This window comes from Galeopterus variegatus, unplaced genomic scaffold (assembly GCF_000696425.1).
Source record: "Galeopterus variegatus unplaced genomic scaffold, G_variegatus-3.0.2 Scaffold7855, whole genome shotgun sequence".
Taxonomy (NCBI): Eukaryota; Metazoa; Chordata; class Mammalia; order Dermoptera; family Cynocephalidae; genus Galeopterus; species Galeopterus variegatus.
The window spans coordinates 15,152-33,195 of NW_007733966.1; the positions used below are offsets into that span (position 1 = coordinate 15,152).

An 18,044-nucleotide genomic window follows, 5' to 3' on the forward strand; every position below is an offset into this window, starting at 1 on the left:
CTTCCAAGGTGTGGTATTAAGATCCTTTATTTATCTGTGGAAATTATATTTCCACAGATTTGCAAGCACAAAGTCTACTCCCACATGCTCATTACTCCGTGCCCTGCATTCTTGCCTTTCCTACATCTTGGCCTCTCTTCTCATGGTAGTTTGATTGAGATAGACTATACTATTACTTCCTAGAATATTAACATTGTTCACTTTAACATTCCAATTTCCACAGGAACCCACAGATTGCTCTCACTGTATAATGCAAGACCCCTACTCATACACAGGACAATTTTTTTAGGATTCTGCTTGAGTCAATATGTGCAGGGGGTTAAGACGCAGATATCATTATCCATGAGAGATGGCTGAGTAACACTGCTGGCCACAGAGCTCTTGTATATCCCTTGAAATATTATTTTTAATGCTCACTGTGTTTGCTGTGACCTATTATTGTCTTTAGTGCCTGTGTGAGCAGCCCTGCGTAAGAACATGCTATATGAACATGCACTGCCAGCATCAAATTTTGTTCATTCATGTTGTATACACAGCCTTCTTCTTTTGAGGGCTGAATACAACTTCATTCTGAATATGTACCTCATTTTCCTTATCCATTCACCCATGATGAACACATAGGTTGATTTCATTACTTGCCTGTTGTGAAAATGCTGCAGTGAACTTAGAGTGCACATATGTATTGGACATACTGATTTTAAATCCTTTGGAGATACACTTACCTTCTGCAAAAATTGGGGTTAGATACATAAACTCTGTGGGCCTGTGGTCATTATTCAAAATAATGATAATTCACCTCAAGGATTTTTCAAAAATTTAGTGCTGTTACATGGTGTGGAATATTGCAGGTTTTACATTAAAGACAAAAGTTTCTTTGCATAAGATTTATCAACCTTCTATTGTGTTTATCAAAACACAGTCTTTGGCCTGTCTTAGTAAACTCATCCTGCCACAAAAAATACCATAGATTAGGAGGCTTAAACCAAGGAAATTTATTTTTTGTAGCTGTGGTAGCTGGAAAAAGACAGTCTCTTCAATAAGTAGTGCTGGAAACACTGGATATTCAAAAGCAGAAGAATGAAATTGGATCTTTATGTCATACCATATACAAAAATTAGCAAGAAATGGATTAAAACCAGAACTTATATAACTACTAAAAGAAAATGGGAAAAACAAAATGCCATTGATTGTAGTAATGATTTCCTTGAATTTGTCTCCAAAAGATCAGCCAACAAAAACAAAACTAGACAAGTCGGATTGCATCAAATGAAAATGCTTCTGCAGAGTAAAGGAAACAATTAGGAGAGTGAAGGCACAACCTACAGATTGACAAAATATTTCCATGTTTTACATTTTACAGTGGATTAATATTGTAAAAGTATAAGAAACTGAAGCAACTCAATCACATGAAAATAAATAACCCGATTTAAAAATGAGGAAAGGACCTCAATAGACATTTCTTGAAAGAGGACATAGAAATGGCCAACAGATAGATGAAAAAAAGCTCAATGTCACTTATGATGGAAATACAAATTTAAACTACAATGAGATAACACCTAAGATTTGTCAGAATGGCTATTGTCAGAAAGACAAAAGATAAGAGTTAAGGAGGATATGGAGAAAAGGGAAGCCTTGTACAGTTTGTGAGGATGTAAATTAGTACAGCCATTATGGAAAAGTGTACGGAAGTTTTTCTAAAACTCAAAAGCTGAATTACCATATGGTGTAGCAGTCCTACTTTTGGCTATATCTATAAAGGATTTGAAATCAGTATGTCCAAGAGATATGTACACTCTGTGTTCACTGTAGCATTTTTCACAATAGGCAAGTTATAGGATCAATGTACGTGTTCATCATGGATGAATGGATATGGAAAATGTGGTATATATTGAGAATGGGGTTGTATTAAGCCCTCAAAAGAAGGAGGTTGTGTCTGCAACATGGATGAACCAACATTTAATATGGATGAACTTTGCTAAGTGAAATAATTCAGGCACAGAAATATAGGTACTGCATGTTCTCCTTTATATACAGAAATATAGGTACTGCATGTTCTCCTTTATATGTACACTTTATTTATTTTTAATTTTTATTGAATCATAATTGATCGTACACATTTTTGCAGTTCAACGTTGGGATACATCGATCAAATCAATATTACTAGCATATTATATTGTTACAAATACTACTTGTTCTTTATGTCCCTTGTCCAATCTCACCCCATGCCCCTGCCCCCTCTAATTACCCTAGATTTCTTCTCTCCTTCTGCAAGAGTAATGGTTACTCTGTTGATTTGTTGCCTAGATGATCTGTCCAAAGCTGAGATGTGTGTTCAGGTCCCCCAACATGATCATAGAGCAGGTGGTGCTTCTATCACTCTGAAATGATCTTTGTGTGGGGAGACATCCTCTACTTTATCTCTGCTAGTGACTCTCGCTGTATCAGTGTACTCCAGTGGCTAGCGGACCATCTGCATGGTGGTTGTGGCATCTAGCCACTTTCACATCAGCCATGGTTATTGTGCTAGCTGTGGTGAGCCAACCACGTGGAGGTGATGTTATTGGCATGCTCCTTGGCACTGGTGGTGTGACTGGCTGTGGGAGTGTCTGGGCCCCAGCTCCATCCATCGGGTCCATGGGCGGAACCTGAGGCGCTGTTGTCATGTGGCTGGTTGAGTGGAGGGAATCCCGTTCCGCAGCTCTATCCCTCGGGTCCCTGGGTGGGCCCTGAGGCACTGGAGTAGTGCGCCTGGTTGAGGGGAGGGGGCACCATTCCCCGGATCCGTGACTCATGTCCCTGGGCAGAACTGTGGTGCTAGTTGTGTTTCCGAGCTGAAAATAAGCTTTTTTCTTTTGCTTACTTCTAAAATGCTCGAACATCCTTGGGGGACCAGTACTTGAGCTCTGTGGTTTAGTTAGATTGCTGCTTTGCTGCTCCTTCCCTAGGGAAGGCTTTTTGTGCAGCACAGGTTATAGTGGTTGACTTTATAGGTACTTCTTGCTGTCCAGAGACTCAGTGCACCTGGGTTGTGTAGTAACTCTGATCTGAGCCTGAATCTCCATCAAACTTCACCCCATGCAATTCTATGCACCCCATGAAATTCTATAATCCTAACCTGTCTCCTCTGAGTGGTCTTATGCCGATTGGAGTACAGATCAGCTGTCCTTGCTGTGCCGTAGTGTTTCCCTGTGGACCCATCTCTCGCACTGCCTATGGTGCAAACACTTCCTTGGGACGGGCTGTGCACCAGTCCATTGTGATGATTCACCAGCCTTGGAGTGGGTCCATTTTTGGGGTTGTTATGGCTCCTCGCTCCTACATGGGTCAACAGGAACCCTATGAGTAGTTTTGTTTGTCTGGGGGCCACCAAAGCCCTCTTCTCCCCTGCCGCCTCCAAGCAACTCCTCTGAAGGGCACAGTTGCAGCTTTTGCTGGCTCCTGCTCTATGTGCTCAGTGGCTGCAGCCATAAAGCAACCGCAGCACAAAATGATGAACGGTTTTTTCTTTCTCTCATCATGTCTTATTCTGCCTTCATGCACTCTGTAGGTCTCTCCTCCTCTTCCCCTGAGCTCTACTGGCCCCAGCTTGACTGTTGTTGCTTTTTTATATAGTTGTAAAGTGGTTGATTTCTGAGAGAGAGTGATGCTGGGGACCATTTATTCTGCCATCTTGACTGGCTTTAATAAAATATTTATTATATACAAAGAAATGCTAATACACAATATGATATACTATTATAAGAAACAGTCCACCAAGAACTCATATAATGAGTGGCTAAAGTGGAAATTTTGAATAGCAAAACAATGGCACTGAACAAACAAGGAAGAAGTCAATAAAACAATGTCAAAAAATATTAGTTTTCTAAATATCTGTGATAAAACAATCTATAACCATACAGAACATTTTGCAATATTAACAAGTGGCATGTGAATGTTTTATTGCATAATGCATACTGAAAAACCATCATCTGTAAATCATAATGGAAGTTAATAAAACATTCTAGCAACCCAAGATAAAACAAGCAGGCAAAGAATTAATAAGCACATTAATTAATAAGCCAAGTGTTTTTTGCCAGTTGAGTTCATGGTGTAAAAATCCCTTTCTCTTTCAGGGCTGACATAGCTTTGTGCAAAGTGAGTGTCTTGGCTGTAGGTTGTTTGAAAATAGGCTTCCCTACTATTAACTTGAATTACATGTAATCACAGTTCGTTTACTAAAGAATCCTATTCGTCTTGTGTTCTCAAAAGCAGAATTTTATGGTTGTGAAGTTTCATAAGTCTGTTCAATATAAGTATTATTTTTGATGTAATACCATGTTTTTCAGTGTGATATGTTTGCTTATGTACTGTTATTAATTGGAAACCTATGATTCTTTATATTTTGTAGGTATCTTTCTTGAATGTGTAATGAAGGAATTACCATCAAAAGGGAACAAGAGTATAGGAGAAGTATTTCAAACAATGATGTTGGAAAGACATGAAAGCCATGACATTGAAGACTTTTCCTTCAGGGAAGACCAGAAAAATATACATGTCTTTANTTTTGTAGGTATCTTTCTTGAATGTGTAATGAAGGAATTACCATCAAAAGGGAACAAGAGTACAGGAGAAGTATTTCAAGCAATGATGTTGGAAAGACATGAAAGCCATGACATTGAAGACTTTTCCTTCAGGGAAGACCAGAAAAATATACATGTCTTTGAATGTCAGTGGAGAGATAATGAAAGAAATTGCAATGGAACATCCATGACCCTTAAAGAGAGTCTCACTGGTAGAAGAGATCAACATGTTAGAAGGCATGCAGGAAAAATGCCTGAGGAGACTCAGCTTGGATTTAGCTTTCAGTCACATCTGCCTGAGCTGCAGGTGTCTCAGTCTGAATGGAAAGTTTATGAATGTCATCAAATTGAGAAACCTCTGAAAAAAGATTTTTCAGTTTCACCAGTTCAAGGAATTTGTTCAAGTGTCAAAACTCTCATTTCTAAACAGTATGGGGATGACTTTATCTATTCTTCATCACTCACACAAGGACAAAGAGCAAACACGTGGGAAAAACCTTACAAACTTAATGAATGTGGCAAGGTCTTTAGTTATCCTTCAAAACTTACAATACATCAGAGAGTTCCTACTGGAGAGAAACCTTACAAGTGTACTGAATGTAGTAAAGTTTTCACTCGAAGTTCACATCTTGCAATACATCGGAGAATTCATACTGGAGAAAAACCTTACAAATGTGATGAATGTGGCAAGGTCTTCAGTCAGTCTTCAAGTCTAGCAAATCATCGGAGAGTTCATACTGGAGAGAAACCTTACCAATGTAATGAGTGTGGCAAAGCCTTTAGTATTAGTTCAAATCTAACTACTCATCAGGCAGTTCATACTGGAGAGAAACCTTACAAGTGTAATGAATGTGGCAAAGTCTTCACTCGAAATTCACATCTTGCAAATCATTGGAGGATTCATACTGGTGAGAAACCTTACAAGTGTAATGAGTGTGGCAAGGCCTTTCGTACAGATTCAAAGCTAACTATACATCAGGTAATCCATACTGGAGAAAAACCTTACAAATGTGATGAATGTGGCACGGTCTTTACTCAAAGGGCAAACCTTGCAATTTATCGTAGAATTCATACTGGAGAAAAACCTTACAAATGTGATGAATGTGGCACGGTCTTTACTCAAAGGGCAAACCTTGCAATTTATCGTAGAATTCATACTGGAGAAAAACCTTACAAATGTGATGAATGTGGCACGGTCTTTACTCAAAGGGCAAACCTTGCAATTTATCGTAGAATTCATACTGGAGAAAAACCTTACAAATGTGATGAATGTGGCACGGTCTTTACTCAAAGGGCAAACCTTGCAATTTATCGTAGAATTCATACTGGAGAAAAACCTTACAAATGTGATGAATGTGGCACGGTCTTTACTCAAAGGGCAAACCTTGCAATTTATCGTAGAATTCATACTGGAGAAAAACCTTACAAATGTGATGAATGTGGCACGGTCTTTACTCAAAGGGCAAACCTTGCAATTTATCGTAGAATTCATACTGGAGAAAAACCTTACAAATGTGATGAATGTGGCACGGTCTTTACTCAAAGTTCACACCTTGCAATTCATCGTAGAATTCATACCAGGAAAAAAACCTCACAAGTGTAGTGAGTGTGACAAAGCCTTTAGTGTGCATTCCTGCCTAACTGCCCATCAGGTAATCAATCCATTATGGAGTTAAACCGTATATATGTCATCAGTGTGTCAAATACTTTTTTCAGTGTTCATGGCTTGCTACCCATGATTCCATTACAAAATATAATTATTAAGAATGTTTGCAAAATACTGTTTAGATTGCCTTACATATTTTTAGACTAATGAAAAGTAATGTGTCAAAATGTTTATTAGATAATATCTCTGATTAAACAATTTTTCTGGACATTTTTCTAAAAGCTATAAAATGTCTATTTCAGATTGTGATATTCTACAATATATTACAGAATGACTCAATTGTAGTCGAATTACTTTTTGATTTTGTATGAAAATTTTTGTATCATTTTTTAACTTCCATGTGTTATAATCCAGGTTATGTAGTTAGTGCAGATTTCTTCCATGTGTTATGCCAATAAAAAAATTGGGATATTTATATGAAGATGTTTTGCTACCAAATGTTGTATGAAAATGCACATAAGGCAATGATAGGTACAAAGTAGTTCTTTATATGTTACCAACAAAAAGCAGTGTTCCTTTAAGTGCTTATGTCAATGAGAGATCTGGGATGATACAAAATGATGAACTAAAATAAACCTAGATCAAAAACAGGTTAAAAATCTTATCAAATCACATTCCAGTATATGTCTGATTCAGGATCAAATCCATGGTTTTTGGCTTCAAAGACGAATCTCTTAACAATGCTGTTTACTAGCAAGGCTAGTTACTTCTTTCCTTTAACTGTTCATCATCTGTACTGATTTTGTTAGCATCTCTAAATTTTAATGGTTAATCTTCATATGATTGTAGTAAGTTTCTATTATGTGTGTACTTTTATCTCCTAGGCCAGTATTACTTATGAATTAATTCTGAACTGGAGATATGCTGATTACCACATAATCTCAGAGCAAACATTATTCAATATCAAGTTGGATTTATAGACCCAAGAATTTTTCACTGTTATGGTGGAAAAGAGAAGACATTTTCCTTTAGCAAAGAACTGAGTCAAATGATACAAACTACCAAAATAATTGCACAGTAGTCCAGGGAGCTCAGGTAGAGAACCTGAAATATGAGAAAGAGATAAAACATTTTAAGGAGAGACTCAATTATTATAAATTTCTGGTCATGTACTTATTTGATTATTGATGGAGGGTTATCAGCAGAAATTATTAATGTTAGTGAAATAGTTATTGAAATAGACACAAATGAATGACATATATGTCAAATTGTATCTAGAAGTTATGGACTTGTGTACATTAATTAAACTGAAATTCAGTTGTGAGTGTAGGGGTGCCACTGGAATTTAAAAAATAAATGGGTTTATTGAGATTTAATTTACATAGCACGGTATTGTGTCGGGCCTTAAAAACTAATGCCACCTTAAGTGACATTACAAGTGGCGCCATTATGGGCCCACAAGGGCTTATTAACGTGGCAGCCGGAGATGGCACCGGGAGGAAGTAGGGTGGGAGTATCTGCGGGAACCTTGCCTTAGCCCTTATTGGCCAAATACACACTTTCGCACTCATAAACACTGCGTGATTGCAATAGCTAGGATTGAGACAGGATGCATGCTCTTATAACCTTTAAGCTGATTGGAGGATGTAAAAACCTCCCTTCCTCATTTGCCTTTAAAAGCAAGTGCTTGTGTGATAATAAACAGAACTGCTCGACAGAATCCCTGCCGTGTCTGTGTGTCCTTTAACGGGCTGGTTGGGGCTGACGGCTGTGCTCACCTCTCTTTACGGCTCTCTTCCCCCGTCTCCTCTCAACGGGGACTGGAGGGAAAGAGGAATTCGCGGCTCTCTTCCCCCATCTCCTCTCAATGGGGACCAGAGGGAAAGACAAAACCAGGCCATCCGCCCGCCCACCAAAAGGGACACCTAGGGAAAGACTGATAACGAGGCTAGGGCTGTTCGGGTTGGCCCGCAGCTGACCCGACAGTATTGTATATATTAAGTATATAATTTAATGTTTTTAGTGTATTTACAGTTATGAAATATCCTTACAATCCCCTTTAGGACAATTTTATCAGTTCCCCCCCCCCAAAAAAATAGCCAAGAAAGAAACCTACCACGCATATGTTTGAAGGTGGAAACTACTGAAGCGTCTATATGTTTCCTTCTTGGCATGAAACTGCATTGATGATAATAACTTTTTCTAAAGTACACCTGCAAATGCAATAAGGAGATTATTCTCCTATGATCAAGAAACTATCATTCTTTCTCTGTTTGATAACAATTATTATCTCCATTAAGGTCATCATATGACAAGCATTAGACAACAGACAGATACTGTTGCCATTTTTATACAGACATAATTTCTGTGTGTAATTAGATCACTGCATTAATTTCCATTTTTATCATTATATATACATGGAGGTTTAATAGCAATTACTCTACATCCTGAAAGTAGTGCCATACACTCTTGATTAGCTGGTAAATCAGAGTTAAAACCATAGATAGATGAAATGTCAGAGTAAATGCTACATAGATAAAACTTCAACAATCACCATCAGGGAGGAGTACATTAAATTCTATTAGCAGCAGTCATGATTAATGTGGCATTTAGGACCTTTATCTTTTTTCCACAGACTCACTCCAAATTTCAACAATTATTCCTCCTACTTCTAAGCATCTGCCACTGCAATAGTTTTTACCCCCAAAGAATCCCTTTCTTTAGATGTGAGCATTTACACTGACTTTTTAAAAACTTTTTTAAGTGAGCAGAAATTTATTTAACTCAGTTTTCTGCAGACCGGGAAGTCAAAAGCATGGTGCCAGGACCTGACAAGGGTCTTCATCTGAATTTGGTGGAAGAATCAGCAAGTGCAGGAGACAGAGAGGNACATTAAATTCTATTAGCAGCAGTCATGATTAATGTGGCATTTAGGACCTTTATCTTTTTTCCACAGACTCACTCCAAATTTCAACAATTATTCCTCCTACTTCTAAGCATCTGCCACTGCAATAGTTTTTACCCCCAAAGAATCCCTTTCTTTAGATGTGAGCATTTACACTGACTTTTTAAAAACTTTTTTAAGTGAGCAGAAATTTATTTAACTCAGTTTTCTGCAGACCGGGAAGTCAAAAGCATGGTGCCAGGACCTGACAAGGGTCTTCATCTGAATTTGGTGGAAGAATCAGCAAGTGCAGGAGACAGAGAGGAGTGAAAAGGTCCAAATTCACTTCACTAAAACTCACTCTAATGATAACTAATCCCCTCTCATGAAAATGTCATTAATGTTTTCATACAGGCTTCTCCCTCATGAACCAACCACCACTTAATAGGCCACGCTTACTAGCCTCCTAACACTGATGCACTGAGGACTGTATTGCCAACACATGAACTTTTGCAGACACGTTCATACCACAGCAGATGCACATCAAGCAATCCAGAGTCCACACCACAAACTACCTCCGTTAACAGTCTCTCACACTCCTGGCTGCTATCCTCTTGCCCTAATCACCTAAGGGTCAGGTACAAGAACATTAGAGACAAACCTGTGCCCCAGAAGCCACTGAAATTTATCAAACTAGCCAACCCTAAGCCTGCTTTCCCTGACTCGCCTTTTCCTTCCCATTACACTGACTCCTGATACACCTCTTTCCATTACAGTCTCTCCCTCACAGACTGAAATAGAAAAAAAGAAAAAAATCGGATTCCTTCCTGCTGCCAGGATTGAGGGTTTAGTGTGACATACAAGTATGCAGGGAATGGGAAAAGTGAGGATGCTGGTCCCTGAGTTATGTATGTGATTCTGACATACTACCTCTCAGACTTAACAATTTATTTATTCATGAGTAGTGACAACTGAGAGTGCACACTTGCTGAGCTGAGACTATTTCTGGAAACCATTTTCTAATTTTCAGTACCCAGAAACAACCACGAGTTCCTAATGACCATCACCACAGTCCTTGTGGAGTGTTTAGTAGAATCTGTTCCTGTTCCTTGATTCCTGAAGACCAAATGGGTTTCACACGGAGGAAGCAAAATATACCAAGGTCTGATATTTGATGGACAGTGATTTTTAAAATGTTTTTGTATGCCTATTTGCTCTGTGTATCTGATTCAGAGAAATGTCGCTTCATGTTATTGTCAAATTTCTAATTTTATTGTGTTGAGATTTTGAGGTTGTGTGTTTGGGTTTTATTTATTTATTTATTTTTTGTCACGGTCAAAGTTCTAGAATTTGATATGCATTCTACATATTAGTCATATGTCAGATGTGTGACAGGCAGATATATTCTATTATTTGTAGCTGTTCTTTTCATTCTCAAAAATCTTTCACAAATCAACCACTTTTAATTTAATGAAGTATGATTTATGGATTTTTTTTCTTTTATACCTCATGGTACTGGTGCCATGTCTAAGAACACTTTAAACAGCCTGAGTTTCTAAATATTTTCCTGTTCTTCTTGAATCTCTTGTACATTAAAGTGTCATGGGTTTGTTGAGCTAGAGTTAGGGTCTGGAGCTCACAGATCCCTTGAGCCCATTCACAAACCCTTCACATGCAGGTCTACAAGCGAGGTAACCAGATAAAAATGGTCCTTGGAGTCTTGGTTGAAGAAGGAATAGTCTTTATTCACCACAGACAACACTATGAGCTAGGCTGTACAAAGAGAAACTCAAAAACTCAACTGCTACTGGCAAAATCCAAAGAAAAACTGAAACTAAACAGTTGCCAGCAGAGTAAACATGCTCTATTTTTAGATGTGAGCTCTGCTACCAGCTCTACTTCACAAACTGAAGAATACACAATAGCAATTAACTAAAAAGAGACTTGGTGCACATGCACACTAAATACACCCACACACAACTTGTTTACAAGAAATGTCGAGGGATCAAAAGGAAAAAAAAAAAATGATCTGGGCCAGCCCGGTGGCGCACTGCTACAGTGCGCCACTTGAGAGTGTGGAAGCGCTCCCGCCGAGGGTTCGGATCCCACATACAGACTGGTTCCACTCACTGGCTGAGCGAGGGGCGGGCGCAGCACCGAGGGTTGCGATCCCAGTGCCGGTCCCGGTCTGGTACGGGCGCGACACTGAGGGTTGCGGTCCATTGCCGGACACGTAAAAAGACAAAAAGGAAAAAAAAAAAAAAAAAAGAAATGTCGAGGGATCCTTACTAAATTATCCTATTTTCCCCATAATGCACCACTTCAGGGTTCCTCACCATACAAGCTACGTGTTAAAAAAAACATCCACCATGTTCCCTTAGTGAGGATAAGTCACCTTTTTTTATACAAGCTATTGTTTGTTCGATATGGCTTAAGGCTTGTCCTGTAGTTCTCTCCTTTAGTCGCACATGTCTGGTTAGTGGTCATCATTGTGATTTTCCATGGGAATCTTGTAGTCATACTGATGTGAAGTTCAGCGCATATTCAGTAGACAATCACACCAATGTATGTATGTACCCAGTCGACTCTGGTGTGGTGCCTGCAGACAAAACACTATGGGCAAAAAGACAGAAGGGTTATTGGTAGGTATCAAGAGGGGAAGCTCTCACCCCTCTGGTAAGATACATACCATTTTGCCATCGTGAGAAAGGATGGCTGCAGGAATAGGTATCTTGCCTGTTTTGGGGCCCCACAGGAGATCAGTAACCCTCCGAATTTGGAAGTGGTTCCACAAGATCCACCTGCCACTATGTCAGGGGCACTCTCACACGAGTTTTCTGCCCATTGGAGCACCCATCTACTCATCAGGAGCACATCTGCCCATCAGGGGCATTTTTTCTCAGGTTTTTGTGCCACCAGGCAAGCCATCAAAGACCTGGTCCCACAGCCAGCATGCTGCATTCTCCAATGTAGCCACCCAGGTACATCAGCTCCTGGAGCTCTCTCCAGTCATCTTCCCTTAGCCAGCGCATCAACTCACTGCCAACTCAGCATGACGCTTCTGGTCCTCACCTGCCCCCCAAAGATGAGCACCTCGACATACTCTCTAATGAGAATGGAACAGTTCATCCACTTCTTCAGGAGCAATCAAAAGGTCTTTTAAATACACTGAGCATATCTGCTACCTCTTTCCAGACATTTAGTAAAATGCTGTTCAGCGTGCAATTGCTGCCACAAGGCAAACAGAACTGAATTTGGCTGCTGGTCAAATTTCTTTTTATCAACCCCTGCTGCAAGCAAGTGAAGCCACATCTGCTTCCGGCTAGTCTTGCTTGTTACCTTTGGGATAAAATCCCTAGTATTTATTTGGGGTTTGGTCTTAGCCAACTTTTGGACCCCTTTTGCTTGTCTCCTATCCTCTACTTCACCCAAGCTGGCTATCCTGATCATTACCTCATGTATAGGATGACCAGTGTATGGGGCCAGTATGGCCATCGGTGACCCAAAGGACGTTGATGGGGCATTCTGCAGCACTATGTCCCTCATGGTGCCTGTAAAATTTTCATCGTCTGGGGATGAGTGTTCTTACTAAACTTGGACTACCACATTCCCAGCTCTCGAATTATTCGAACTAACTCAGCATACGTTTGCCATTTACTAACAATCTTGGGCAGTTCTCCAGCATTTACCCACACAGTTTGGGCAGCTGCACTCACTCATTCCATTAAGGAATGATTCCCTTGGTCTCGTGCATATCTGCAGCTCTTGTGCAGCTGCTGCCTCAGGGATGGGTGCATGACGATGGAGGCCAATTTTTCCATCTCACTAGAGCATATCACACTATCCACCCCTAAGTCCCATAACCACAATGGCCAAGAAGCCAGGGGCTCCCCCTGTTTCTGCTGAAACTGTCTCCCCAAGTCAACTAACTAATCCTGGGTATACAGGATATAGGTGGTAAATTGTGTCACCTGTGGATTGCCCACTGGTTGCCCGCCTGGTCCCATAGGCTGCTCATGCTTCATTTTCTGATGCACAACATATCATACTTGGAGATGCATGGTCTCCCCCAACTCATTCCTGATGTGAGAAGCAGGAATGTCCAGTCACTGCATGTCATCCTCCAAGACATCTATCTGTGCTTCCAATGACTCTGCTTTCCACTTTGAATCTTCCAGTTGCTGCATGTCACCCAACAGCAACTCTGCTTTCTGCTTCAAATCTTGATCAACTGGCAGCACAGTGAGCAGCAGCCAGGCTCCAGTCAGCAGAAAAGTGGCCACTGGGCACCACAGGCTCAAGGACAGCCACCTTTCCTCCCCCTCCCAAGGGGCTTTCTGCTTCAGTGCCTGGTCTATGCTGCCTTGCATTACAGCGAGCAGCAACCAGATCCTGGTCAACAGGAAAGTGGCCATGGGGCACAACGTGTTCAAAAGTAGACACATTTCCTCCTTCTCCAAGGGCTTCTTGGCTCCTGTACCTGCTCAGAATCCTGCTCTGGCTACACCAGTTGTCAAGCTAGAGCTAGGGTCTGGAGCTCACAGACCCCTCAAGCCTGTTCACAAACTCTTCACATGCAGGTCTATGAGCTAGGTAACCAGCAAAAAGGTCCTTGGAGCCTTGGTTGAAGAAGGAATTGTCTTTATTCAGCACACACAAGAATATGAGCTTGGTTGTACAAAGAGAACTCAAAAACTCAACTGCTACTGGCAAAGTCCAAGGAAAAACTGAAACTAAACAGCTGCCAGCAGAGTAAACGTGCTCTATTTTTAGACGTGACCTCTGCTGCCAGCTCTACTTCACAAACTGAAGAACACATAATAGCAATTAACAAAAAAGATACATTGGTGCACGTGCACACTAAATACACCCACACACAACTTGTTTACAAGAACAAATGTCGAGGGAGCCTGACTAAATTATCCTATTTTCCCCACAGCTTTTCATATCATATTTAGAGAAATGATCAGTTTTGACTAATAACTGTACAGGTGTGAAGTTGAGATGGACATACTTCCCCTCCCAACTGGATATTTCATGGTCTAGCACCATTTTTGGAAAATCTTTCCTTCACTCAGTTGCCTTAGTACCTTTGTGAAATACTGGTTGGAAGTACCTCTGTGGGGATATTTCTGGGTTCATTATTCTCTTGCTTTGTCCTTACTACACCAATACCACACTTCTCGGTCATGTTTACTACATTAGAAGTCTTGAAATGAAGTGGAGTGATTCCAAGCACATTCTTCTTCTGTTTTGCATATTTTAGCTATTCTTGTTTCTTTGCCTCTTCTCATACATTTTAGGATAATCTTATCTGAATGTACAAAATATCTTGATAGGATATGCATTAAATCTGTATGTCAGTTTGTAGTAATTTGACATCATTTCTATTTTCAATCTTCCAGTAAATGTATATGGTATGTCTATTTGTTTGTATGGTTTTTGATTTCATTCATCAGGATTTTGTAGTTTTCAGCATAAATGTAACTTCATGTTTTGTTAGATTTACACATATTTCCAATGCCATTTCTTTTTTCAGCAATCATACGTGGTATTGCATTTTTAATTTGTTTCCACATGTTAATTGGTAGTACATAGCAATTCAACGGACTTCTGTATGTTGATTTTGTATTTTGTATCCCAAGACCTTTAATTCTCTCTTATTCTAAAGATTTGTGTAGATTTCTTGGGGTTTCTACATACACCACTTCAGTACTTTTCTATTGCTGCTCTAAAAAATTGCCACATAACAACAAGTTCAAGGGTTTAGAACCCCATACCGGCCAGCCAAATTTCAGTACTTTCCTATTGCTGCTCTAAAAAATTGCCACATAACAACAAGTTCAAGTGTTTAGAACCCCATACCGGCCAGCCAAAAAGAAAAAAATGCAAAGTGAGTGGCTTAAAACTACACAAATTTATTCTCTTACATTTGTGGAGGTCAAAAGTCTAAAATGGTTCTACAACACTGTAATCCTTCTTGAATTTCCAGAAAAGCTTTTATTTCCTTCACCATCCTAGGCTCCACTCAAGGTAGAACCTTAAAAATCTGTTTATCTCTGTCCCTCTGCTTTCATCATATCACCAACTTGTATGTGATTGTCACTCCAGCTTCATCCTTATATGTACACTTGTGATTATATGCCCTTTACCAGATAATCCAGGATAATCTCCTATCTCAAGATCCTTAATTAGATCGCATGTCCAAACTGTCTTTTGACATATAAACTAATAGTCACATGTAATATGGATGAGAACATAAATATCGTTTTGGAGACATTATTCACCCTATCACACCCATAATATCCTCTGTTAATGGATATACTCTTACATCTTTCTTTCTGGTCTCTCACTTTTACATCCTTTCTTCCCTTATTTCACCATCTATTACTCTGGGGAGCACCAGTAGTAAGAGTGGACACCGTTGCCTGACCCCCAGTCTCTGGGAGAAGCATTTAGTCTTTAGTAATAAGTATGATGTTTGCTATAAGGTTTGCACGTGTTTTTTGTTGAGTAGAGAAAGTTTCCCTATATTCCTAGTTTTCTGAAGATTTATTTCATAAACGACTGTTAAATTTGTCAAAAATTTTTCTGCATAAATAGGTAGGATTCTGTGAATTTTTTTTGACTAGTTAATATTTTGAATTACATCATGAATAATAAAACAGCCTTCCAGCCCTCACATAAAACTCATTTGGTCATGGTGTTTAACTCCTTCCATATATTCTTTGTTTCTATTGCTAATATTTTGTTTAAGTTTTTTGCATTTTTATTCATGTGGGATTAAGTTTTTTTTAATTTTTTCTAATGCCTTTGTCTAGTTTTGGTATTATGGTAAAACAGACCTCATAAATTGAGTTGGGAGGTATTTCTTCCTCTTCTACATTCTAGAAGATAGTATGTGCAATTGCTGTTATTTCTTCTTTACATATTTGTTAACAGTGTCTAGTGTCATCATCTGTGCTTGTACATTATTTGGGGTGATTTTTTTTTATTGAGGTGAGAACATGTAACATGCACTCTATGCCCTTACAAATTTTTAAGTTTGCAATTTAGTATATTGTTAATTGTGCATTGTATACAAGTTTATGTCGATCATTATAGGCCCAGGTCTACAGCAGATATCTAGAAATTAATCACCTTGTATAACTGAAATATTATACCCATGTCTTGGAATTCCCTCATCCCTTGGCATCCACCATTCTGCTCTCTGTTTCTGTGTGTCTGACTATTTTATATACTTTAAATACCTGATATCCTGCTGTATTTGTCCTTCTGTGACTGGCTTATTTCACTTAGCGTGATGTCTTTCGATGATCATTCATTGTGTCTTATATGGCAGATTGTCCTACCATTTTGAGGCTGAATAAAATTGCTTTGTATGTGTACACCACATCTTTGTTACCCATTCATCCATCAATGGACATTTATTTTGTTTCCACATCTTGGCTCTTATGAATGATGCTTCAATGATTATGGGTGTGTAAATAACTCTCTTCTTGATCCTTGATTCAATTTCTTCATATAAATAGACACATGTGGGATTGCTACATTATATGGTAGTTCTATTTTTAATTTTTCAAGTTCCCCATGCATTTCCCATAATGACTGTACCAATTTCCATTGTCAACAACAGTGTTTGATGATTGACTCTTCTTCAAATTCTCACCAGCACTCACTATCTTTTGTCTTTTTGATACTGGCCATTCTGACAGGTATGAGATGATCTCATTGTGGATTTGATTTGCTCTTAACTGAAGATTAGTGATGTTGATTAGCATCTTTTCATATGCCTGTTTGGTCACTTGTATGTCCTGTATAAATAAATATTAATTTTGAATTTCCATTCTTAGCAATAGCGTTGAAGTGTTGTCTCTTCTTCAAATTCTCACCAAATCATACTATCTTTTGTTGTTTTGATACTGGCCTTTCTGACAGCTGTGAGATAATCTCATTGTGGATTTGATTTGCTCTTCACTGAAGATTTATGATGCTGATTTAGCATCTTTTCATATACCTGTTTGGCCACTTGCATGTCTTCTATAAATAAATGTTAATTTGTGTAGTTTTTCATCAGGATGTTTGGGTTTTGATTTTTTTGTTTTGGAGTTTGTTTGGTCAGTTTTTGAGTTTCTTTTATGTTCTGTATATTAATTTACTAGGGGACTTCAAATAGTTTGTTTTAAAGAGTGGAATTAAAACAAAAAGATAAAAATAAAAATGTAAACTTCATTTCTTAACATAAGCTCCATAAAGTTCAAGACACTTCTAAGTGATGATAACAGACATTTAGCCTGTTACTAAAAAACCGATGGTCCTAGGAATTTAACCATGTCATTGCTGTATTTTTCCATTGTTAACTGAAGAAAATTAGGAGCTCTTTAACAGCATTTTTAAGATTAGGAAACAAGAAGGATCCAGAAGAAGCCAAATCAGGACCATAAGGTGGATGCCTAATAATTTTCCATCAAAACCCTCAGAAAAGTGCCCTTGTTTGATGACAGAAATCAGCAGGAGCATTGTTGGGGTGGAGAAAGACTCTCTGATGATGATTTTTCTGACATTTTTCTGCTAAAATATGGCTAACTTTCTCCAAAATCTCTCATAGTAAGCAGATATTATTGTTCTTTCATGGATCCAGAAAGTGAATAAGCAAAATGCCCTGAGCTTCCCAAAACACTAGTGCCATGACTGTGCTCTTGACCAGCCCACTTTTGCTTTGACTGGACCACACATCTAGATGATATGGAATTTTCCTAGGTAAATATACTTTATAAAAATTGACCATTCCCCTGCTTCCAGCAAGGATGAGAAGTCTAAATAGAACCATATCTATAGAAATACAATAACTTATAAGTGTGTGTTACAAATTATGTGTCTCTAATTTTATTTTATTATACTTTTCCACAGGAGGTTATTATATCCTCTAAATCAGTGGGGATTTCTCATTTATGTGAACAATATAAGATCTATCCAAATAAAAAATCAACACATC

The 18,044-nt window shown here is 38.8% G+C and overlaps 1 protein-coding gene across 1 annotated transcript in view; it reads left to right on the forward strand.

Moving 5' to 3' along the window:
- LOC103607926 (zinc finger protein 160-like) overlaps window positions 1–6,640 on the forward strand; it is an 11,278-nt gene extending 4,638 nt beyond the window's left edge. Inside the window, 3 exon segments of the mRNA XM_008592384.1 lie at window positions 4,550–6,138; window positions 6,140–6,211; window positions 6,213–6,640. Coding sequence (XP_008590606.1) covers window positions 4,550–6,138; window positions 6,140–6,211; window positions 6,213–6,323 — 1,772 coding nt within the window. The 3' untranslated portion in view covers window positions 6,324–6,640.
- The last annotated feature ends 11,404 nt before the right edge of the window (window positions 6,641–18,044 follow it).